General features: G+C 37.5%; 1 protein-coding gene across 4 annotated transcripts in view; it reads right to left on the minus strand.

The window, feature by feature from the left end:
* Positions 1-24,819, minus strand: part of RABGAP1L (RAB GTPase activating protein 1 like) — a 242,294-nt gene that overhangs the window by 68,932 nt on the left and 148,543 nt on the right. For all 4 annotated transcript variants that reach the window (XM_062602213.1, XM_062602212.1, XM_062602211.1 and 1 more), the window contains exons 16-17: positions 23,653-23,796; positions 9,873-9,914 (exon numbers count right to left, since the gene is read on the minus strand). In XM_062602213.1, the coding sequence (XP_062458197.1) occupies positions 9,873-9,914; positions 23,653-23,796 (186 nt within the window). The remainder of the gene's footprint in view (positions 1-9,872; positions 9,915-23,652; positions 23,797-24,819) is intronic.

Here is a 24,819-nt window from a genome sequence, read left to right on the forward strand (position 1 = left end):
CTCTAAAACTCAAAGTACAAAAAAGGAAGTTCTCTTTCAAGTCAATTCCTGTGAAAGGATACGACAAATTCTGCACCAGAACACCTCTAAAAATCCATACAACTTAAATCATGCTCACAGTAAGAACTTCATCCCTTTCCTTATCAGAAATTACTTTGTCCTTTGTATTCTTCAGGTCTAATTACAACAGTGCGATCTGGATTTAGTGAAGTTTACATTTTTATCATTGTTTGAGGGAACATGATAAAACAATTAATTTCCACAGTAGATTCCATCAGCAATCTGATGGAATTGTCTGATGGAATGTGCTGGCTGGCCTATTCCCAAATGGCTTGGAAAAGAGGGTAAATCATGAGGTGACAACATTTGCAAATGCTATTAAATTATTCAGGGTTTTAAGAGAGGGGCTTACAGTAAAGAACTGCAGAAGGACCGTAACAGACTGAATGACTGGGCAATAGTACGGTAAATTAAAGTCAATGTAGATAAATGTAAATTGATACACACGGAGAACAATATCAATTTCACATATAAATGACAACTGAGCTGACAATTCCTACTTGGGGGTGAATCCTGGAGTCGCTGTGGGCAGTTCTATGAAAATATCAGCTCAGTGCACAGCACAAGTCAACAAAACACATCAAACAGCAGGAATTAATAGGAAAGGAATAAAGATCTAAACAGAGAATGCCATTGTTCTACAGTATATGTCCATTATGTGTTTTCATCTTTGATATTGTGCATTCCTTTGGTCCTCCTATCTCAAAAAGGAGATAACACAGACATTACAGTATTTATAGAGGGAATAAGGATCATCAGACGCTTCCAAATGAAGACAAAAAATAGACTAAGATTATTAAGCCTGGAAAACAGAGAGCTGATGAGGGATATGTAGACTTAGAAAATTATGAGTGGTGTGGAGAAAGTGAAGAGGTACTAACTGTCCAAAATGCCTTCTAACGCAGGAACCAGGAACTTCACATGAAACTCACACAGGTGACACAATCAAAGCAAAACCAAAACGTAAATAAGCTGAGAAAATCTCTGAGCCTCCTAGTTTACATGTGTTCAAAAAGTCACCAGACAAACTCATGGAACAATAATCCATGCAGAGTTATGAAATATGAGATACCACTTCTTTCTCAGAGTCTCCAAGACATAAACTGCCAGAAATAAAAAAAAACCCTAATGTATTATTGTCCTTTTTTACAGGTTTTTTCCCATGTATTCACTGCTGCCAACAAGATACTGGGGTAGATAAGCTCACGAGTCTCATCTGGAATGATTATTTTTATGGTTTTATTTACTTCCATTACCTACTTAAGAAAAAATTCTCACACAGAATCACAAAATTTGCTAGGTACATGAGACATACATGTATTTAAATCATTATAAAAATAATAATTCATAATAAAAAAATAATAGTAACTATCAGAACTGTATGTTCTGATATATACTGAAACAGCATCATCATTTTCCAACATCTAGAAATTACAAGTAGACAATATAATGGAGAGGTGTCAACAACACATAAATCAGGCTTCAACACTGCTAAAGAAATGAAGTCACACAAATTTCATGTTCCTTTTCTGCTGTCGGCCTTCTGTTCCTTTAAAAAGAGAACACATCTACTCCCTCAAAATGCAAAGTTTATGGTGAACATTCACCTAATAGAAATTTAATTCTAAGTGTGAGGAGGAGATAAAATGAGCTAAGAAGGTAACTAGTCAGGACAGGATGGATTTTTAGCATGCAGATAAATACAGGCATTTAAAAATATAAAACTGCTTATATTAAGGCTGGAAAATGAGTAGTTTGGAAGTTGAATGATTCTGGATATTTTCAGGTACAGATTTGTCTTTTTAAGAGATAATCTCCAGCAAGTCACCAAGTACTGGTTTTTAGGGTAGGGGGAGCATGTCTCAGGAAGGAATTCTTCAGCCCAGCAAAACCTACAGTCAAAGGATGTCCTTGATTTAGGAAATAAAAACACAAAAACATCTGAGAGCCTCTTTAAAACTGAATTTCTGGTCCACTGCCTAAAGGAGAAGACCTTGAAAACAGATCAGCTGGTTCTGATCTCTAGCAGCAGAGAGTTAGGAACCTCTTCTCTACCAGAAGCTTCAGCTCTTATCCTGAGATCAACCACATAAAGAAGCTATAAAAAAAATGGTACAGAGGACATCTATTTTGCCTTAGATTCTAATATGGACACTTTGTTTTATCCTGAAAAGAGCTTTTTGAAGATTTAATGCACTTAAGAGTAGACTAAACCAGATCACCTAGAATCAAAGCCAGTTTAGGCCGGAAAGGAACCCTGTATGTTACCTCAACCAACCTCTGGCTTAAAGCAGTGCTGATTTAAAAATCAGTTCAGGCTCCTCAAGCCATTGTAAATGCACAGGAAGAGCAGAGAGAGAATGAAACAGCTGTTTTATCTTGTGGATACAAGACCCATGCCCAGTTACACTCAGTGCACTTTTCATGTGATTCTTCTCAAAAAGTTACAATAACTGTAAATTTCATGCCACACTGGAAGGCAATTCACATTTTTTAATTATCTGCATTGACAATATGCCAGTTTTACCTAACATAAGCACCTGTCCAGTCTTCACTGACTTCCTCAGAAGTTTAGCCAGTAAGACTACACAAAATATCAGTAAGATACAGAAGAATGTGGTTGCTCAACTTAACTGTTCCTCATGCTGCTTCCTTTCATCTGACAGACAAAATTTATTTCATTTCTTGCTTGGGCTTTTTCCTTGTGTTTTTTAAAATACTGCGCTACTTTTTAAACTTTAATGCCCCAGGATAAATTGTGGCAAGTGATCATTTCAGAAGCAGGTGATAAAGGGAAGCATAATCACAAGGGATGTCACACCGGTCACTTCAATTTACACTGCAAACCACACAGCTCCCTGAAGGAACAGCTATAACTTATCCATGAAAAGCAGGATCTAAGATGCACAAAAATGGATGACTGCTCTGCTTATCCTTGGATAAGTCCACTTCTCATGAGCAAAAATTTTTGAGCTATGCCTTTTAACACATAACAAAATTATAGATCTGATTTTAAAGTCATGAGTTGGTGCAAGTGGCAGTTCAAGAGATGGACAAAATCCAAGACAGGGAAGGTCAGATGTCTATCCAAAGATGTCTTCAAAGTGAAAAAAAAACCCTACAATGTTTGTTGTTTTCAGTGTAATGAAATACTGCATGTTCATTAAGAAGTGAAATGTAAATGTATACAGAAGTACAGCATAATTTTATTAAAAATGTGTGCTCTTACACAAATCCACTTCTAAGGTGGTGAATCATAGAATAGTTAGGGTTGGAAAGGACCTTAAGATCATCAAGTTCCAACCCCCCTGCCATGGTCAGGGACACCTCACACTAAACCATGCCACCCAAGGCTTTGTCCAGCCTGGCCTTGAACACCTCCAGGGATGGAGCATTCACAACCTCCCTGGGCAACCCATTCCAGTGCCTCACCACCCTAATAGTATTTGTGGAACCCTCTGGTTAGTCATGAATACTATTTCATACAAATGTAAGAGAACAATAAAATCCTCAATTATGAGATAAAGTAGATTTTCTAGAATAAGGGAATACAACATCAATACAGAAAACATAGTGTGACCTCTCTTAAAAGTCAATCACTTGTAGTAAGATTAATACAGAACTGAAGAGATGCAGAAGGAAACTACAAAGATGCTCTAGAGTTCAAAAGCCCTAAGAATATTGGTTTATTTAGTAAACAATGAGTGGTACCTATAAATACTTCAAGGTGATAAACATCAGTGTGTTTGACACACTGTGAATGTCATTGGAAGGGGACTGCCTCAAAGAAAGCACAATGTGGACGTCAGAGTAGATAAGTGTAAAATGATCGGTAATAAACTTAAGCTGGAATACTGCAATACTGCTGCTGTTACAGGTTTATGAAATGGATGCCACATCACACAACAGCATAATATAGCAAAGAAACATTTTTGTGGCCCAGGAGGTCCTTTTCAGTTCAGATGCAGAATGATATAAAGATAACAAAACCCCAAGGTAATTCTGACACTGTATTTTTTTTTTTTTTTTTTTTTTAATCTAGGAAGCCTACTACTTGAATAAATAGCATTATTTGTTGTCCCTGCCATTGTAACTGGTGTGCTTCTCCCTAATCTGCTGGGCACAGACTTGACAAAGAGCACTGAGCAACAGCAACAGAAATAACCAAAAAATACAACTGCCTTGTTTGTGTTACAGTTGTCACTTGATAACGTGCAGTGAGGAGGAGTGTTAAGAACTCATGAGCACTAGTAGAAATGCTGCTCACATGCATCTAAGTTTAAGGAATGATATATAAAAGTACTGGGTTTAAGACTGTATATGTACTGAAGTGAATCTTTGGAAGATAATAATGCATTGGATGGGAAACACAAGCAGTAACAAATATATTATTGTTTCTCACTATTGTCTGCCCATTTCAATTATAATATACACCTTTGTCATCAAACCTATGGCTTTCCTCTGGCATCAAGCAACATGTTTTTAACAGGCACCCAGGAGAAAGCTCAACAGCCTAAGTGCTGACCTCTAAGTATTCTTACGAATCACACTCCATGAGTAAATGAACCCTCAAAAAGAAAGTTTGGATATGGACCTATTTTAAAAGCCTATGCCTCATTCTTGCATTTCCAGTTAACAAGTACTACTCCCTGCCTTTTCAGTAGTTAGTAACTGCAATAGCAGGCAGTTTAAATCCTGATTTCTCCAAATTCACGTATTTTACTACTTGCTTATCTTGCTAATTCTAAAGTAAAGCATGCATTTAGCTGGTTTTGAAATATTAAAACATGATATTTTTTCTTAGCGTATATGAAGATTTTAATGTTTACTTTGTAATTTCCAAGAAATTAATTAGTTGATGACAAAGGGCTCACAAAGTATGCTGGCACTGGAATGGACATTTCCCCTCTTACTCTCAATTAATGGTCTTAACTCAGATTTAAAAAATGAAAATATCGTTGTTTGTTGAGTTGTTCTAAACGACTGTTCTAACCACAGTTTTCTACACTGCTTTTTTCAGCACTGGGGCTCTTTTCACACTATATTGCTTCACTGTTTTCTGGTGGTCAGAAAATGAAAGGTGAGGGATTTGATTTTTAATCAGTTTACTAAATGTTAAATCAAGCGCAATCGCTACATAACTAACTGATTAATGTCAAGCTGTAAAATACTGCCACCAGCTGGAGAGCCTGACAGATGAGCATACTGTTGAGTACATGAAAAGCAGTGATGCATTAGAAAACATTACATTTGGATGCTACAGAAAAAAAAGACTCTGTTTTTCCTTCAATAAGAAATCAGATTAACGTCCTATTACAAATTATGGCCTCCACAGCTAAAGAGCTTTCATCCTCTAGCTGTTCCTTGCTACAGTCATATTCAGAACACGGGAGAAGGAAAGGGAAAGGATTCCCCTCGTGTCTTAAATACATGTTTATTTTCCAAAGATTACTGCATCAAGATGTTTCGGGTAATTGGCCACAGTAGTACTGTCATTTCAAAACTAACAAGCATTCACTTTGAATACCAGCAGCTGCTTGTAACAGTGAGAAACAGCACTGAATACAAGAGAGTTAAAAGCTTCTATTCTGGTGTTATTTAATGAGGGATTGAGAGGCACACGCTTCACAGGGAAGTGAGGAAAATGACATTTACACAATAAAGACTCTGATGCTCCACTGATGAAGGATTCCCTCATCCAAATCAAAAATAATCCAAAAGATTGTGGATGAGAGAATAATCACCCTCTTTTAATGAAGAACAAATCCTTAGGAGTTGCTTTCATTTGCTTCAGAATCGGAGAAACGAGACCTCAGAAACACGGAGTTTTTAAAGTGGTTTCTCTTCAGCATGCACATTATGTTTCTGTAACTTAAAAAGACTGGTGTGCTAAGCCACTTTGTTTCTAATGATTAGGAGAGATTACGAACACATCTGCATAGGAAAAAGTAAATTACTTCAGGTCTCAGAGTAGAAAATTATTTTCTTCCCTAAGATAACAGCAATTCCTGCTGAAAGCAAGTCATAATGCTGAGTTAATGCTAAATAATCACCAGCTCCATCTTGTTACTACTATGGAACTGTGCTCTTAGGTATTTCTGACTTAGAATCTTATCTTACTTACCTGTATTTTCTCTGTACTTGTTTTTGGCTGCAATATAGAAATATTTTTCCAGGATAACACCTCCCTTACCATCAAGAGCCTACTACTGCCAGAACAAGCAGATACAACACATTTTAAGAACCACTATAAGCAGTATTAAAACCAATACTTAAAGCTCTTAAATTTTGAAATCATTTACGAAAAGACTGACAGCCTTTCTTGAACAGCCAGAAAGAAATGTTCAATTGGATAAGCATCATGTTGTGGAATATATATAAATTGAAAAGAGTGAGGACTTTTTGGTAAAAGAAATAGGGCTAATTATTAAACACATACACACACACACAAAAAAAATCTTGAAATATGACATCTGTGAATTAAATATTTTAGCCCTTTTCAAGGTTATCACACTTTTAAACAATTGTTCCACTGCCAACCTCTGTTCAGCCGTTCCCACTACCAGCAGCAGGAAATTTAAGGAAAAAAGATCACTGGGTGTATACCCATCGTCTCAAAGCCATCCTTCATAACTGAATTGAACTAAGTTCTCCTTTCCTGAAAACCTTGCCAGTTATTTTCAGCTCAGTGGAAGTATGCCTCCTTCTCTGTCTTCTTCATTTTTAAGATCCATAAACTGGTATCTCTACCTCTTTCCAGAACCTATTCCTTCTACTATGGCAATACACTTGTTGGGTGATGCTTGTATGCTTGCTTTCACTTCTTTATTATCTATCATACCATAGCCTACTAGATTTCCCTTTATCTACACTGGACTTGAAAAAAAGAAAAAAAAACGAAAAAAAAAAAACCAAAAAGAATAAAATTAACAAGCCTCCATAGCTGCAAATAAAATACAAAACAGGAAGAACAGAGCACACACTTCCCTCCCCCCCTTTTTACAAATTTAGATTTGTGTAGGAGCACTTCCTTGGAAATGTACATTAAACAAATACCCTGTTTATAGGCAATTTCATTTAATACATATACTCATGTAGAAAGTCACACCACCATTTAACAGATATGATAGTGTAAAACACAATTTATTTTGGACTTTTTCTTACTGTAAAGCTACAAACTATCTCTTACCTACACTGCAGTACTACACCGAAGTTACCCTACCTCAAGTGAAAATGTGTGTTTGGAAATTTCCAATTGCTCTGCTCAGAGCAGCAGCATATACACCTTCCTGGTGTTGAGCATTTTAGAAAGGCAAACGTACACCTCCAACTGAAATTGGCCAGAGATGTCAAAATATACAAGAAAGATTTCTTCAGGTATTTAAACAAGCAGAAGTAGAAGGAAAATACCGGCTGGCTCTTAAGCAGGGGAGGTGAATTAGTCACCAACAGTGCTGAAATGCAGAGGTTCTCAACACTTTCTTCACCTCTGTCCATACCAGCACTGATAAGCCCCAGGCCTTGGGAACAAGAATCCAGGCTCACACAAACACAGACCCACCATCAGTGAAGGAAGAGTTGCTATATGCACTATTACAGGAACTTGACCCTTACAGATCTATGGGCCCTGTCATTATCCACCTGAGGGTGTTAAGAGAGTTGGCTGGTGTCACTGTGAAGCCGCTTTCCATAATCTCTGAGAAGTGTGGAGATGAGGGCATGTCCCAGAAGACTAGAAGGCGGCTAACATCACCCCTATAATAAAGGGCGATCACACCTATAAGAAGGGCTTAAAGGAGTATCCAGAAAATTACAAGCCCATCATTCTTATTTCGTACCCCTAGAAAGCTATGGAATGAACCCTCCTGGGTGCTATTGCAAGTCAAATGAAGCACATGATTGGAAAAAGCCAGCAAGGATTCACCAAGAACAGACTGTGCTTGACAAACCTTCTATGACAAACTAACCTGCTGGGTTGAAGTGGGGCAAAAGGTGGGCACTGTCTACCTGGATTTCTCCAAGGCTTTTGATAAAATTCCCCACAGCCTCTTCCTAGAGGAACTGGCACATTACGGTCTAGGCAAGTGGTCCATGCAGCGGGTGGGAAACTGGCTGATCGGCCACACCCAGAGGTTGGTTGTGAATAGTTCCGTTTTAAACTGGTGATCTGTCACAAGTGGGGTCTCCCAGGGATGAACAGTGGGCCAAATGATGTTCAGTGTGATCTGGATGATGGAATCTAGTGTACCCTGATGAGCTTGCTGATGATAACAAACTCCAAACTGTGGACACTTCAGAAGGGAGAGCTACTCTGCAGGATGACCTGGATAGGCTGGAAGAGTGGGCTAACAAGAACCTTATGAAGTTCAAGGACAACTGTAAGGTCTTGCACCTGGGAAAACATAATCCAAGGTTGCAGCACAGGCTGGAATCTACTTGGCTGGGGAGCAGCTCCATAGGAAGGGACGTGGGGGTCCTGGTGTACAGCAAGCTGAATATGAGAGAACAGTGTGCTGCTTACACAAAGAAAGCCAACAGGATGCTGGGTTGTACCAACGAGGGCATCATCAGCAGAGATGAATATGTCATTATCCCACTCTACTCAGCACTGGTCAGGCCATACCTGGAATACTGTGTTCACTTTTGATGCCCATTATGCAAAAATTTTGGACAGGCTGGAGGGGGTCCAGAGAACAGCCACAAAGATGATAAAAGGACCGGGAAGGCTGCTATATGAAGAAAGGCTGAGAGAACTGGCTTTGTTTAGCCTTGAATAAAGAAGGCTCAGGGAGACCTTATCACCATATTCCAGCATTTAAACTGTGGCTACAAAGATGATGAAGACTCCTTTTTTACATGGGGTCACATGGAAAAGACAAGGAGTAATGGGTACAAGCTAATCCTGGTGAGATTTTGATTGAACACAAGAGGAAATTTTTTCACAACAAGAACAATCAGCCAATTGAATAATCTCCCCAAGCAAGTGGTGGCCTTCAAAACACTGGATGTTTTTACAGTTCAGCCAGACAGGGTCTGCGCTTTTTTCCCAAGAAAGGTTAGACTAGATGATCCTTGAGGTTCCCTTTCCAAACTGGTATTCTGTGATAAGGAAGACACTGAACGACTAGCAACAGCAAAATGATATTAGTCCATATCCATGTTATGGAGTTATTGTGTTAGGAGTGACAAGCTGTTCTACTCTGAGCTTTAGCCTATGGGAATATCATTTGAATTCAATGTGGCATTTCAAATGCCATACCATGAGCCTGTATGCAGACTGGATTTGAACTAGAACCAACTTGTAAAGGTTAACTAAGTTAACTTTCAGCTATCTCACTGGCATCAAAAGGGCCAATGCTTTACTTACAGGTTTACGGGTTTGTTTTGGTAAAGTCTGTGCCCAAGACAAAGACATAATTTCTCCATATTATAAAATACTTCCATTCCTCTTTTGAAATTACAAATACATTTGATACCAAAGAATACTCAATTACATTTCTTGAAGATTTATATGCAAGAACCCAGCCACAAAATAAACAAAATTGTTCTCTAAATAATAATTACATGAGACATTTAAATCTTCAGACTGCATTCCTTGCTCCAGGAACTTTATGACATGATTAAGTTTAAAAAAACAGATCTACCATAAGAACAATTTTGAAGACATCTCTACCGAAATGGGTATTTCTCCTCTGTTCCCTCCTCCAGAAGTCCCATGATTATTGTTTCCTTAGACATGACACTTTAAGGTAAGAAAATTTTCCATACAGTTTAATAAAATAAATAAGTAACCCTTCTAATCAATGACTTACCTTTAAGAGAGCCAAGGCTACGTGGAAGATTACGTTCATACCCTAAAAATAAAAAGAAAAGTACTTCAATCAGTCCCAGTGTACATATGTCTCTTCCCTATTACTAATCATCATGTGGCATCACAACTAGATGCTGCAGATCTTTCGGGAATGATTCCCTTTCCCCTGCTACACTTCAAAGTTCATCATTAAAGCCCCAAGGCACAGTTTCTAAACTCCCGCTGGGGTAGATGACAGCTCTTTGGTGCTTTTGGAATCTCACTGTTCAATTAGTTAGGTGCTATGAATGTGAGAGGATATCCCTCCATCATTTCAGTCCATGTCAGTGTTGATTTTCATGAACAGTGAAGAATATTGTAACAAGCAGGGCATCAAGAAAATGCAATAAATATTCTAATTGATCAGATTTTGCCAAGTAACTTAGCTATAACTAATCATGTACAATCTTTCAAGCTCAAACTGAAAAAAAAACCCGCAACAAAATAAAGGAAAAAAAAAAGACTCCACAAGTACACAATACACTTTTTTGCTGCTATTAGCCAAAAGTCAAAACTATTTCAAAGGTAAGCAAACTGATGCCTGTATCACGTGGCTGCTTTCTGGTTTGCAAAACCTGGAAATACAGGTGTGCAGAAATCTATTCACTGGAAAATACAATGACAATGTCCAATCATTTAAAAATCAAAGAAAGTAAAATGCACTCCACTGACTACAGAGGGGTGAAAAAGGCTACATCTTCACTTACATCATATAAAATAAAAAGAAATACCTATCCTCTGCTTTTGTTCAACATCTTTTCATTTTGACAATAAAGACCTTGAGATTTTTGCAGGGTGAAGGTGAACACATATCCCAATGGAGGCTCCTTTGGAGCAGCCTAACTGAAACTACTCTTAGGGTCCTGCTTGAAAAACCAGCCAGGGTCAGCTCAGCCAGAGGACACAACATGACAGCCTTCCTGACAGTACACACATTGCCTCTGCTGATGGAAGAGACTTTCCTGTCTACAGCCTACATCTCTTGATTATTTAAGATTAGAAATATCTTTTTGTTCATCCAAATATGAAAAATACCATATGCAATTCTTACTTGCTGTATGTATGTATGTACAGCATGTAAGAACTATGTACTTTGTGCTCAGACTGTTTCCCTAGATTATATTTTATGAATCTTCTTGCCTGCTTGTTTAATGTTATGATGAATCTTTTCTTATAATGTCTTTCAGAGCTGATATCTAAAACCGCCTCAACAGATTTGCACTCAAGTCACTACAATAAATACTGTTATGGGATAACAACAGCACTCTTTATAAGGCAATGACCTCCAAGGAATTTCTGGTTCTGCAATGGAGTATTTTTCCAAGCCTTTTCCTGAAAGCATGAGACCATACTTCTGTAATATTAGCTTTTATATAAATCTGCAGAGAGTTTTCAGAGGCATTTTCAGGAAGAACTGGTATTTTTTTTTATGTACATAATACTGTGCCTTGAAGGGAATTTACCATTAATGAGTCTTGGAAATGCTATGACATTCAACATAATGATTATTACAACACTCCATGAATTACTTTGCAATTTGATGCATAATCATCATAACAAACTGTTTTTTTCCACTAGAGGTCACAATTGTATCAGGACTGAAAAAAAAATGCCTGGCTGTGAATTTCAGTCATGATCAACAGCACTGACTGCAGTAAAGAAAGTTTTATTCCAAATACCAATCTGAAATCAACAGCTCATTCCACATGGTTGTGCCATTAACAACTTTTTACGTCCTAAGAGAGAGGAACTGATATGACCATACAATTTATAAATCTATAAATCATCACAAACACTGTTTTTTCCTGTTAACAGACTGATCAGATTTTGATATTTTACGAGCAGGAGTATTAATGACTAATTGCTGGATTACTTCCTGTGTATTTTCTGGCATTACCAAAAAAAAAAAAAAAAAAAAAAAAAAAAAAAAAAAAAAAAAAAAAAAAAAAAAAAAAAAAAAAAAAAAAAACAAAAAAAAAAAAAAAAAATCAACACAAAAATAAACAAACAAAAAATACAAAAACAAAAACACACACACACACCCCCCCCCAATAAATGAAATCAGTTCATTTATTTTCTAAATACTTCTTTTTTTGATCTGCCTGAAACTCACATTGTTTCTGAATCCAAACTAATCAAAATCTCTCTTGGTACTCCTCTTACATGATCGCTCTTCACATGGGTAGCAAATGAAGCAGAAATAGGTTTCCACCTGCCTTGATAATCCCCAGCTCCTCTCCCAGCCCCATCAGGCAAGTGGCAGCTCACAGACTATTGCTCACAGACTGTAAGTACTTATCTCATAGTACTTGAGATAACCTGTTCAATGCACAAGCGCTCAAAAATTAGAACACCTAAAGGACTAAAAAATTTTGTATACAACTGTCCTGAGCTGCGCTTCACTACTCCTGGCAACAGAGAACAACTAGCACCTTCATCTTTCCTCAGGAGAAGAGGTAACCCCCAAATCAAGGCAATATTTTAGACCTGTGGCATCAGTCGCTGCAGGTTGATGCTGACCAGCTTGGACTTGCTGGATTTGAGGGATTAATATACCCCTTGACAGCTGAGGAACTGGAAGTGACATTTGGCAATCGAGAGTAGGCTTTCTACTCATGTTCGGATTTCACAGAATCACAGAATGGTTAGGGTTGAAAGGGACCTTAAAGATCATCCAGTTCCAACCCCCCTACCATGGGTAGGGACACCTTCCACTAGACCAGGTTGCTCAAAGCCCCATCCAATCTGGCCTTGAACACTTCCAGGGACAGAGCACTCACAACTTCCCTCGGCAAACTGCTCCAGTGAAGAATTTTCTCCTAAGGCCTAATCTAAATTTCCCTTCTGTCATCTTAAAGCCATTCTCCCCTTGTCCTGTCACTACATGTCCTTGTAAAAAGTCCCTCTCCAGATTCCTTGTAGGTGCCTTTAGGTACTGGAAGACTGTGATAAAGTACCCCTTGAGCCTTCTCTTCTCCAGGCTGAACAACCCCAACTCTCTCAGCCTGTCTCCATAGGACAGTTGCTCCAGCATCATCTTCATGGCCTCCTCTGGACTTGCTCGAGCAGGTCCATGTCCCTCCTGTGCTGGGGTCCCCAGAGCTGAATGCAGTACTGCAGGTAGGGTTTCATAAGAGCAGAGTAGAAGGGGAGAATCCCCTCCCTCAACCTGCTGGTCACGTTCCTTTTGATGCAGCCCAGGATATGCTTGGCTTTCTGGGCTGTGAGCGCACACTGCCGGCTCATGTTGAGCTTTTCATTGAGCAACACCACCAAGTCCTTCTCCTCAGGGTTACTCTCAATCTGTTCTCTGCCCAGCCTGTATTTGCACCTGGCATTGCCCCAACCCAGCTGCAGGACCTTGCACTTGGCCTTGTTGAACTTCATGAGGTTGGCACTGGCCCACCTTTCGAGCACGTCAGGGTCTCTCTAGATGGAATCCCTTCCCTCCAGTGTGTTGACAGCACCACACACCTTGGTGTTGTCAGCAAACTTGCTGAGGCAACAGACTCAATCCCATTGTCCATGTCACCAACAAAGATGTTCAACAGCCCTTTAAGAACACCACAGTTAACGGTCTCCACTTGGACACTTACAGCAAGATGTTTTAAATCTCAAATGCCTTGCCCAACCATTTTAGCAACCCATTTTATAAAGACTGAACTACACACCTGAGCTATTTTTTTCTAATGCATGCAAGACCATTCTAACATGGCCAAGTTTAATGATGATGATTATGAAAAAGAAGGCTCAGCTCATTTTTCCACAATCTCTTATCTAAAATCCTACTTCATGTACCAAACACTGATTTATAAGATTCAGCTTAAACTTCTCCATCTATTTTAAAAGAATGACCGAAAATATCAATGTGCACCAGACACATAAATCATTGCTAGCAGTATCCCTCCAGCAATTTTATAATGGAAACATGAAAGTACATACAAATCATCCAAAAGGGGTAAAGACAAGCGAGCTCATATGAAATAACCTTTGGATAATTATTTTTTAAAACCAAAGGTCATATGATTAACTAGGCATTTTGAAATAAATGCTTTAATATCATACACCTCTCAATATTTTTTTTAAATTGCAAATATTAAAGTTGTTCATAATTACCTAAACACTTGGGTATTTTAATATATACAACAGTCAAAAGCAAAAAACCACACTTACTTAACAAGAACTGATATAAAAGCACAATAATGGTTACAGGCTTATCATCAGGTTGTACCGCTTCCCGATTTATGCAGCTATTCTCTTGTTTTTCAACCTGAGAAGCTTTGCTGCTAATGAGCAAATGTGGGGGGAGTACACAGCCTGCACAGCTCACAGACATTAAGCCCACAAGCAAAGAGCCCCGAAATGAGGCATGTGGACATCCTCCTCCAAGAAGCTTTTAGCTAGCCTTCTGCAGAAGGCTAGCACTTTCTATGACAGCTTAACTTATCTGCCTAGTTAAGCATCTGCACAGTATCTTTTTTTGTTCCACAGGTGTTATTTAAGAACCCTCCTAAGCTTGTGTAGAGTCTTAGAGCATTTTAAGAGATCTCATTAAGCTCAGGAGTTTCGGAGAAGGAATAAGCCCATCTCAAAGCAAACAACTCTTGACTCTTCTGCAGTCAAGATGGCAAGATAAGGGTCAGGAAAGGGAAAATGTTAAGAGTTTGTGACATCTTACAGGCTCTTTATGGCTCCTGCTGAGTACCCTGCTGTTAGTTCTCTGCTTTACAAAGATTGCCATAGAACAGCACTTAAGAAGGAAGAGCATAGATTTGTAGAATAACCCTTTGTACCTACTGGGATGATACTGTTGGGATGAACACTCACCATCCAGTAGGTCACCATTTAACTCATTAAGATTGCACTTCACAGAACCATCACCTTATTCGAATTGTGTGTCAAAAGACTGTAAAAACAGCGAAAATATATCTCCTGAGACTGTAAAAACAGAACACTTCAACTGGAAATAATGCATGTGCACTAAAATCAAGACTGGCTTAAAATAAGTTGAAATCTTACTACATTAACTCTCTTCTAACAAGAGATTTTCAGTTCCTTAACTCCCTCTAAAACCAAAATTCCTTCTGCAGACAGAAGTCCTCCTTGAGGACTCCTGACTTTGAGACCTTCCACACTCTGAAACAAGATGATTTTTGAAAAGGCCTAAAGATTGGGAACAAAGAACAACCAAGATCCAATTTTGTAGGATCCAGTTTGTATTCAGTGAGATCTCTGTGACAGAAAGGATGCCTGTGACTTCATTTAGAAGGGAGGAGGCATATCTATCCATTTGATCCAGCAAATCTATTCAGAGACCAGGAAAAAAAGGAAGTTAAGGGGGCAGCAAACTAACACTTGCTATTAGCAAAGCTCAACAGCCAAGCGCGGAGCTGACAGAAGAGTCAGGCCAAAAAGTGTAATCATGAAATATCTGGACAACATATGATAGGGAATGACTTAAGACTTTATCACCTCTTTTAAAGCTTCTCTTCAATGACAGAAGCCTTGGGAGAAAGTAGACTATACTAAATACTAGTATCTCTTCCTCTCCAACCCAGACCACTGAAATACCTTCCTCTGGTTACACAGCAATACTCTCTGCATCACTTTCACAAACAAAAGGAAGTGAAACTCTTTTAAAAATGTGGAAAATTATTTTTTTATCTGTGTCCTTATCTGTGGGTTTGTTCCTAGATATGTATGACATGCAGGAGGAATCAGTGAATACACTGATACAATATTCTCTAATATTAAGCATCAGTTAAGAAGAATGCATATGAAAATCAACTGAGCACCTTTCTAAGGTCAGATAAGACTCAAGCCTCACATGATAAGCCATCAGGCAAACCATTTAACCTGTTCCAGCTTTCTAATAACTGAATTTCCCTTTTTTTTAATAGAGAATTTAGCTATTCAACTGGAGTTAATTTGACATTGTTTTGTAATCCAAAAGTGTTTCATAATTATGTGTTCAGTTGCACACTTTCAAAGGAGCTACAGAGGGTAATTGGGGTTACAAACTCCAAAGGAGAATTAAAATTCTATTTATGTTTTGGATTGCTTCCAGCAAAAAATCTTTTTGGCAACTCTAATATGTTCAGAACATACAATAAACTTTAGGAATGTGACAAATGTAATTATTTTGCTGACAACATAAATACACGGTCTGAAGCTCAAGTTTCTCTTCATAAGTAGCACAGGCTTGGAGTATGCTCTGAAGGGATATGGATGTTAATTAACATCTTTTACTCAGATATAGTTTGTATAGCTTGTACATTTATTTTATTTCAATGACAAGACAACCAAGGGAAAGAAAGGTTAAATCTTGTTCAAATAAGGTACAACATACAAAAACAAGCTTTGTATAAGCAACAGATAAATCTTGCTTACTAAACAGTTATATTAGAGAGAAGAAAAACAAACAAAAAAAAGAACTAAAAAAACCAACCCAGATCAAATTGCACAGAGATCTTACTGCTAACGTATGAGGTATACCTGACTTAGACTGGCCTTCCTCCAGTGACTCCATATACATTGCCTTCTACACTAACTCACAACAGGAAATGCTCTAAGACAAGAAAGACAAAAAGAAAATACAGAAATCGCCATCCTGAGACTATGATGCTGTGAATAATACAGAAACTCAATTACAACCAGTTGACTGAATTATCAGATAAGCAAGTACCAGAGAGATGGTTAAAATGTCACCACACGATTCGGCATTTGTTGTGCCACTTTTTCTATATTTTGCAGCATGAAAAGGCATAGAAAATACTGCCAGGCAACCATGAACCTGTATTAGTATGATTTTGCATTATATTTTGGTTGGTTGCTTGCTTTTAACAGAAATGAATGGGATTTAAGAGTACTGGTCAATATTTACATGGTTTAGGTGCTTTACATGTAATTTGCTGCTGAGATGTTGCTACGGCTAAATGAAGGTAGAGAGTGCTATGAGATTAACACTTCTCTCCAGCTTCTGTGACTGTTTTCAAACCATAAAAATTACAGCCACAGAATTTTAAGTCATCTCCACGTATTAAATTGCTCCCTGATATTAGGTATTTCCACAGCTGCATGTTCCTAATTCACAGGCAACTGGTTAAGGGCTGGCAGTACGCTTTCTCCATTTGTTTGACCAAGCCATATAGTAATGTTATGTTTCTGGTTTTCAGAGGTTTAAATTACAGGGATTGTAGACATTCCTTTTCCTCTTTCCAAACCTGATTAATATGGGGACAAAGAAAGGGGCCTGAATCCACACTAGGCATCCAGGGCCTTATCACACAAATAAGAGGACAGAAAAAGAGGCCTTATATCTCTGTGGGTAGGACAGGTCCTCCAGCTCTCACATGGAAACAGGGAATGACTATTAGACATGCTCAGAGGAGCAGGAGTCTTCCACACCCCAATTTTTTTGATATGACACAAGATGAGGGTTCAGAACATGTCTTGGCAGAGAGCTGTGCCTCCTCTCCTTCTACATGTAGCCACATAACACAGAAAAATGCATGCCCTTGTTACATCAATTCATGCTTCCCTGCACCCCGTCTGATCTCCCTCCCAAGGTTCATTTTTAGCCTTCCCCCTTTCTCTGCCCCAACAGAGTCCTGGTCCCTGCCTCTCCACACCTTGACATTCATTTTATCTTTCCAACAATCACTAGAATGCAAAGTTCATATTTTGATTTTCCAAACTTAGAAAATTCAGTACAGCCTCAGATTCCAAGCATAAACTAATGGGAAGTGTTTTGGCACAGGCAGACTGCACTACCCTCTTTTTTAAAACAGTCCATAAATTAGCTTAGCTTCCTGGATTTGTTCATGGAATATCACACTCCCATTTTGATACATACCTTCAGTTATTTCTGAAGCAGTTTTTGAGGACTGCCAAGACTGCTTAGAATATGATGGTATTCAAAATACAGCAGATGGCACTGGTGTTAAATAAGCATTATGGAAATTTACTGTATTCCTAGAAAAATCAACCAAGTGAACATCAACTAGTAAGTGGCTAAAATACTTCAGTGGCAATGGGGAAAATAATTCGGAGACATGCTGTGAACATGACATTAGTGTCGAAGGCACAAATTAGGTCATTCAAATAGTTTCCTCATCTTTGGTAGCTTTTTACCTGTATCTTAGAACATTTTCTGAAATGGAAGCAGACTCAACATTTTAGGACCACAATATTTATCAACATCACCAAGAAGGTACCTTCTGTTCACATAAGTTATCTTGAATTGCAGATTGTTGTGAGACTGTTTTTATTTTGCTCATGCTGAGCATTTATCACCAGCCTTGTTATTCTGGGATAAACAAGCTGCAGCTATGAGTGGAAAATACATAAATTACGGATGTGCACAGGAAGACCTGGACAACATAGCGTGAATGGTTACGTTAAACCTTGTGGCTCACCAAGAACCTCTTATATATAATCTATTAGAATGCTCTTCCCAGTCTAAGTTTGAATTATTAAAAATTCTGTGTAGCTTTGGAAGTAAATGGAATGTTTTGTGTTCCCTGTCCCTATGGCAATACAGAACATGGCATTACATAGCTCCAATATTTCTGCTGTTGACTGAAATTTTATATCCAAACACCTAGCACTTCTTATGACCTTCACTTTGAAAAGAACTTAAAATTCTTTATCATTCTAATTTGAATGTTTGAATCATACACAAAAGCTTAAAAAAGTTCCTCATACATCAAACACTATCACATACTACATCCTCTTTTCTTTCTTTTTCCTTTAATTTCTGTTCTAGTATTGAAAAACTCCCACAGTGGAATACAGCTGTAGTCATCAGATAAATTATGCTAAAATTACTTTCAGCATGGATTTAAAATAACTCATCTAAATACATAAAAGCAAAATATCCAGGGCCAGAAAACCTGGTTTTGCAACAAAAAAAATGTTATAATAGCTGACACGTCAACAGACGCTTGAATGTAGCCAACCATTACCACCACTGGACATGCATGCTCAAATTCTAGTCTTCCATCTTCAGTCTGATAAACGACTGATTCTTATTAAACTAATTAAAAGCTAGTTATAGCAGTCTCAGAAAGAAATCCTGTCCAGTCTCTTTACATGAAACAGCAGCAGCTGATAAAGACTTCAGAAAGGAGACTTAGCTCTAGCACGCATAATGCAAAGAGCAATGGACAGAAGACACAGTCTAAATGCCAAAGTCTAATTTCCTATATTCGCAAGAAGGAAAACACAGATCCCCCCTGCCTTTTCCAACTTGCATGTAAAACATTATTTTGTAAAGAGTACTGAAATAATACAGGCATACTCAGCATAGATCTATACCTACTCAGAAATTAAGCCTAGCTTTTAACATGCTGTTTCCAAAAGAGATTATTTCTAGCAAGCCCAGTCTGCTGTTTTGTAAGATTTACTAAAGCAGTCATAACTGGAACGGTTAACAAACGTAGAAAACATGTGAATAGGTAACTCCAAAAAGTTCAATTTTTCTTCCCCTATAGATCTACAGAAGATAAACAACTGTACCCAATCTTTTATTTAAGTCACATTTCATCTGAGCACAGATTTACAGAGGAAGTGGGCTTGTTTCTGTCTCAGTTCCTGAGGAGGTTTAATAAATTGTTAATCTGTTCCTTCTCAACTTTGTTGAAGGCATCACAGAAGTATCTGACAGTGACAGATAAAAAATAGCAAGCTATTATAGTATCTACTATTGAGTACTAACACACAGAGACATGTCTTATCATCTGAGTGTTACCATACGGCATAGTGTTTCCTGACACATCCATTCAGTGAGACACATGTAAGACAGAAATCAAATATTCTGCACCAATAGCTATAATTCTTCCAAGATTTTCATTATTTCATTATGAAGCAGTGCTCCCAGGAGCACTACACAACATGGTGACACATTTTTACTATCAATAGATGCTCATTTACTAGCATCAAGTCATTCACATTTTAAAAGGTTTTTAAAAACTCCCATCAGTCTTCATTATCACAGATAGTTTCACAAAACTGATGATAAAAGTTATTTTATACCAAGTTCTGAAAGCAACAGTTGATAAATAAAGGCCAAGGAATGATGGTATCTAGCTTTCAATTCCTAATTCTTCCACTGTGCTTCTGTGCTGTCCTGTGAAAGGTAATTTCACTTTGATATTAGCTATGTTGGAAAACATTTAATTATTTTATATGCAAAACTGGCAATCAGTTTTGTTTTTTTTCTCTTCTAAATGCCTAACTAAGGTCACTTATTCAGTGCTTTTAAAACACACATTTTAATTTTAAATTGAACATTTTAAAATGCAAAATAAAAAAAAATGTCAACTCTTTGATATTTTATAACATAAGCAGGTGCAATTGTTGCACTGGGGACAGCTCTAAGTGACATGAGCTTTACCTAGATGAGTCTCTATTTCTGAGCATGACTTTAAATAAATAATTTAAAATGGAACAAAAAGAGACAGGAAAACAGAATAGGCTCACAAGGTGTTCAATAACATAATGTCATATTGAATGATAAGACTGACAAGTCGGAATACGACTCTGAATTTGATCGACATTCTTCAATGCAAACGTGTAACAAAGGGTGAAGAGACAAATGAAGTGGCTGAAACAGGCAGCTAAAAGGAACATTGCAGAAAGATCTTCAGCTAATGCTGACATGTTAAAATTTATCTCTATAGCCAGGCTCAAAGCCAAGCAGTCTGCTGTAATCACATGAAAATCTTCAACTGGATGAACAGGTTTATGTTCATACCATGGAGTATCTGCCTGCAAGCCCAAAATTTTCTTCAAGTTTCTGTCATATGAAAGACAAAGAATTCCAAAGTATTTCATTTCTAGATGAGAACTGCTGATAAAGAACTCTACCACAGAGGGGCTATGGGAAGTCCCAAATCTGTATGAATTTAAATAAAATTATTCCTTCTAAGTGAGAATGATGAAAAACCCCTGACTGTAATGGCACTCACTTTTATAGATTTAAAAAACTTCTCCATAGAAGTTAATTCTTGTCATAAATTTAGCTGTTTTTTCAATGGACATGCTCCTGTCCAGGAGGTCCACACCCCATCTTGCGCTACTCTTCCACCGTGCAAGAAAACATGCCTCCCTGGTAAGCTGTGAAAGTACAAGATTTCCAACAGGTATTCCTCCTCTCTGGACAGAGGGTTACAGGATACCTGTATGTACCATTTCACTCTTCCAGCTGCTGTCAAAACCTCAAAAAGCAGCCAATACAAAACTTCTTGCTTCACAAAAAATTGTTTAGCCGTAATTAAAATATTTTCACAGGGACCAGAGAAGTTCCCTTGGAATGAATTGTTGGCAGCACCCATTCAGCAATGGTTTTAAACTTGGGTTTTTTTCTTAATATTTTTCTTTCATAAAAGAGTTATATAGGATGTAAACATTTTGTCAACAGACAGGACAGGGATGTGGAGAAAGCACAGTCAGGAAGGAAGTTGAAGGCTATTTAAAATTCATCTGTATGTATGACAAATCAATGAGAAGGCTGGAAGTTTGTTCTTAAAAACAGAAGAGTTCACTTCAAAGGCTTTTTGAGGATTTTTTTTTTTTCCCAGAAGAATATGTTCCACTGTTAGCAGCTGCAACTCCTTTTTCTCCTCCACTTTCTGGAATTACAGGCATGCTGTTTGTTCAGAGATAAAGTGAAGAACAATTTAATGCAGACAAAAATTATTTTTTGACTGCTCCACTACTCCTTCTGGAGGCTGACTAGACAGCCAGCTTTACAATACAATTTCAGTCCTCTATTAAGGAATTGTTTCTTCCTTATTCAGTCTATGGCCATATGCCTTCAGATTTTATTTTCCTGCTATGAGAGCCACTAGGTTTTTTATTTTAATAATATTTTAAGTCTACGCACCTCCCACAAATTCTCAGAAGTGCCTGTTCCTTTAGACTGGTTGACTCCTGGATCCTAGGAGCAGCTTTCTGATAGTCTACACCGTTGCCTCAGTATGTTGTCTACACATTGCCCCACTGTTTCTCAAGATGTCTGTATGTATCTTCTCACTTGAAATCAATTTTCTTATCATTTCTGGTTTATTTTTAGCTGTTGTAAAAGAGGCTTACTTAGTTTCATGTGACTATCCTCCACAAATTCTAACAAGTTCCCCTTCCTTCCAGGTTCTAGTGCTGCGCTCTCTCACATCTCCTTGAATTCTTTCACCTTCTTTCCCAGAGTAATTCCTTCAGACACGCCGAGATAAACATTGCTAGATGTGAGATGAATTCAAATGATTTAAGAGTTCTTTTTTTTTCATTCTAAAAATTACATCTATATTAACCATGACATAAAGACTTCTTCAGCTTATTCCATCATCAAGCTTAATATAATAAAAAGCACAGAAGCTTTAGACAGGTTGTAACTATGCTGCTATCACAATAATCACAATTATGAAACAATGTTCTGTACTTCTTGACAAACGATCTCTTAAAATGGTAATTTCTGAATGCAGCTCTACATCAAGACCAGAATGAAGTAATAAACTGAGCTGAAAAAGAATTATCAAATCCACACCAGAAGCCCATTCTGAAAATTAACACTAACACTAACAGTTCACAAGTGATGAAAGGATTGTGTTAATCTACTGCATGATCAAAGAAGAGGACAAACAGCAGAAAAACTAGCCTTTCTGCCTTTTCTATTAGCTTACTTAAAATAATCAAGACATTGTGTAAGAACTAGAACTCACATATCATTTCAACACTACTACTACCTTTCATGCTCACTTGGACCCCTGGCGGTATTACCACTTTTTGATAACTGAGCACCAACACGTAGAAGAATCAATACTCTTAAGGAAAAAATTACTGAGTTATGAGTGGTGGACAATACCTGTTTAACAATTAATGCTATTAAGGCATATGCAGCAAACCTAAAAATTCACAAGTAAAGCAGCTCACAATAAAAACTAAAATGAACTAGCATCAACAGTGCTTCATACTCATGAAGTCCTTTGCATTTAAAATTCTCAATTATTTTATTTATTGCTATTTTTTTATGTTTGTGACCCATCTAAATCAAGAGGAGGAAATCAGTGGCACGTTCAAAATCAGGTTTAATTCCATGGATGCCCTGACTTCCTAGTAACAAAAGGAAGTACTAGTATATTACAAAATAAGCATTCCAGACTATTAACCTAATTGGCCAACTTTTTTTCAAGGAAGTCCAGATACAGCTACTATACAGAAATACGCCATTTTGTATCTGGAGTAATGTGTTTCTTAGTTGGAATAGTAGGGCACAAAAACAAAAGGGAAGAGCACCATTCAATTGTGCTCTTCGGCACTTCTTACTATTTGTTTAGTATCAGACCAGCAAAGCAAGATGAAATACTCTTACTGTCTTTGGGCACTCTGAATCACGCAATCTGAAAAGCTTTTCCTCTAAACACCCGCTAGGCTTTTACTACTAGGTGTCTTGCAGAAAACAGAATTCCTAACTTTGAACAAATTATTTAACAAATTAAATGAAGAACAGATGTGTGCATCAGATATTCTTAATTAGATCCCTTAGCAAAGAATGAGGCAATCCAGAATTCTAATTTTAAAACCAAACCAGCATTTCACTAAACATCATTTCATCGATATAACCATGTTTCTACATAATTCAGTCACACGTTTTGAAATTAAACAGCAAATTGCTTCAACAAAACAAAAGAAGAAGAATCATTTGTTGAATGGAGGAAGGGCTTTCTGATTCAAGGTGTTTTTACCTCACAAAGTAGTAAGTCAATGATGTGGAAGACCATGCACAGTGGAAACTTGGCAGTAAAAAGAGTGAGGAACCACTGCGATGCATACATATGAGCTTCCAAATTGAGGTCTGAGAAATGGCCATACAAGTCTGGTAACTGCTCCTAGGGTAAAGGAAAAAAAATAAAACCTTCAGTATTACTCATTAATCTCTGTTCTTCACCTACACTGCCAGTAAGTACCAGCTTCCTAAACACTGAAAAATACAACAAAGTGAAATCCTGGTTTCTTTTGAGCAATGAAAATACATTTCTTCATAAATTTCAGTGCCCATGGTTACAGGATTTTTTTAGTAAGGTATCCACTGTGGATTCTATCATGGTATCAGATAATATACTGGGATTATGTTGAGAAATTACAAACTGTTTCAACAGTCAAAAGGCACTTGTGAAATCTATGTCATACATAGGGCATATTTTTAAGTTATTCCTTCCCTGTGTCTTTCTATAAATGCTTCTGCTATAAAAACCAAAGGGTACTAGCACAAGATCACACTGCGGAGCTTGAAAGTAACAAAGCACACAACTCCATCAGACAATTTCTCTAACTAGGGCCATATATAAGCAACACAAAATAAATACTGTTAAACCTACTGTAAATGGGCGATATATCCATATTCTGTTAACAAAGTAAAAATCTTTGTTAGTGTATGTAAATATGGAGAAGACCATATGCTGAAGTAACAAATTAATTAGTACATAATTCTACTTCATCAAGTAGGAAATACACACAATTTGACATCTGAAAAAAAAAATCATTAAATTCATGGTGGTCTGTTTTGTTTGGTTTTACCATCTCTCACAGGAGCAGATAATGTCATCTATGATAACTGACTTCAGTAGCTAGCTTCCACAATGCTAACAGAAGTGCAGGTCAAAGCTTAATGAACTGTTAATAACTTGTTATTAGTCAGAATAACAATGTGGAAAACTTGTAGCCATTTATTTATGTTAAATTGCTCTATGAAATAATTCCTTCTGAAAAAAGAACAATGTACTTAAGACACAGTAAAAATCTACAAATGACCTACACTTGATTTGTATTTCATAAGCATCAGGATGTCCTGATTTGCCTGACCTCTGAACCACTGACATAATTTACAAAAAAGTAGGATACTGACAGATGGC

Source organism: Pezoporus occidentalis, unplaced genomic scaffold (genome assembly GCF_034315485.1).
Source record: "Pezoporus occidentalis ecotype Australia unplaced genomic scaffold, CSIRO_AGI_Poc_V1 ctg76, whole genome shotgun sequence".
NCBI lineage: Eukaryota > Metazoa > Chordata > Aves > Psittaciformes > Psittacidae > Pezoporus > Pezoporus occidentalis.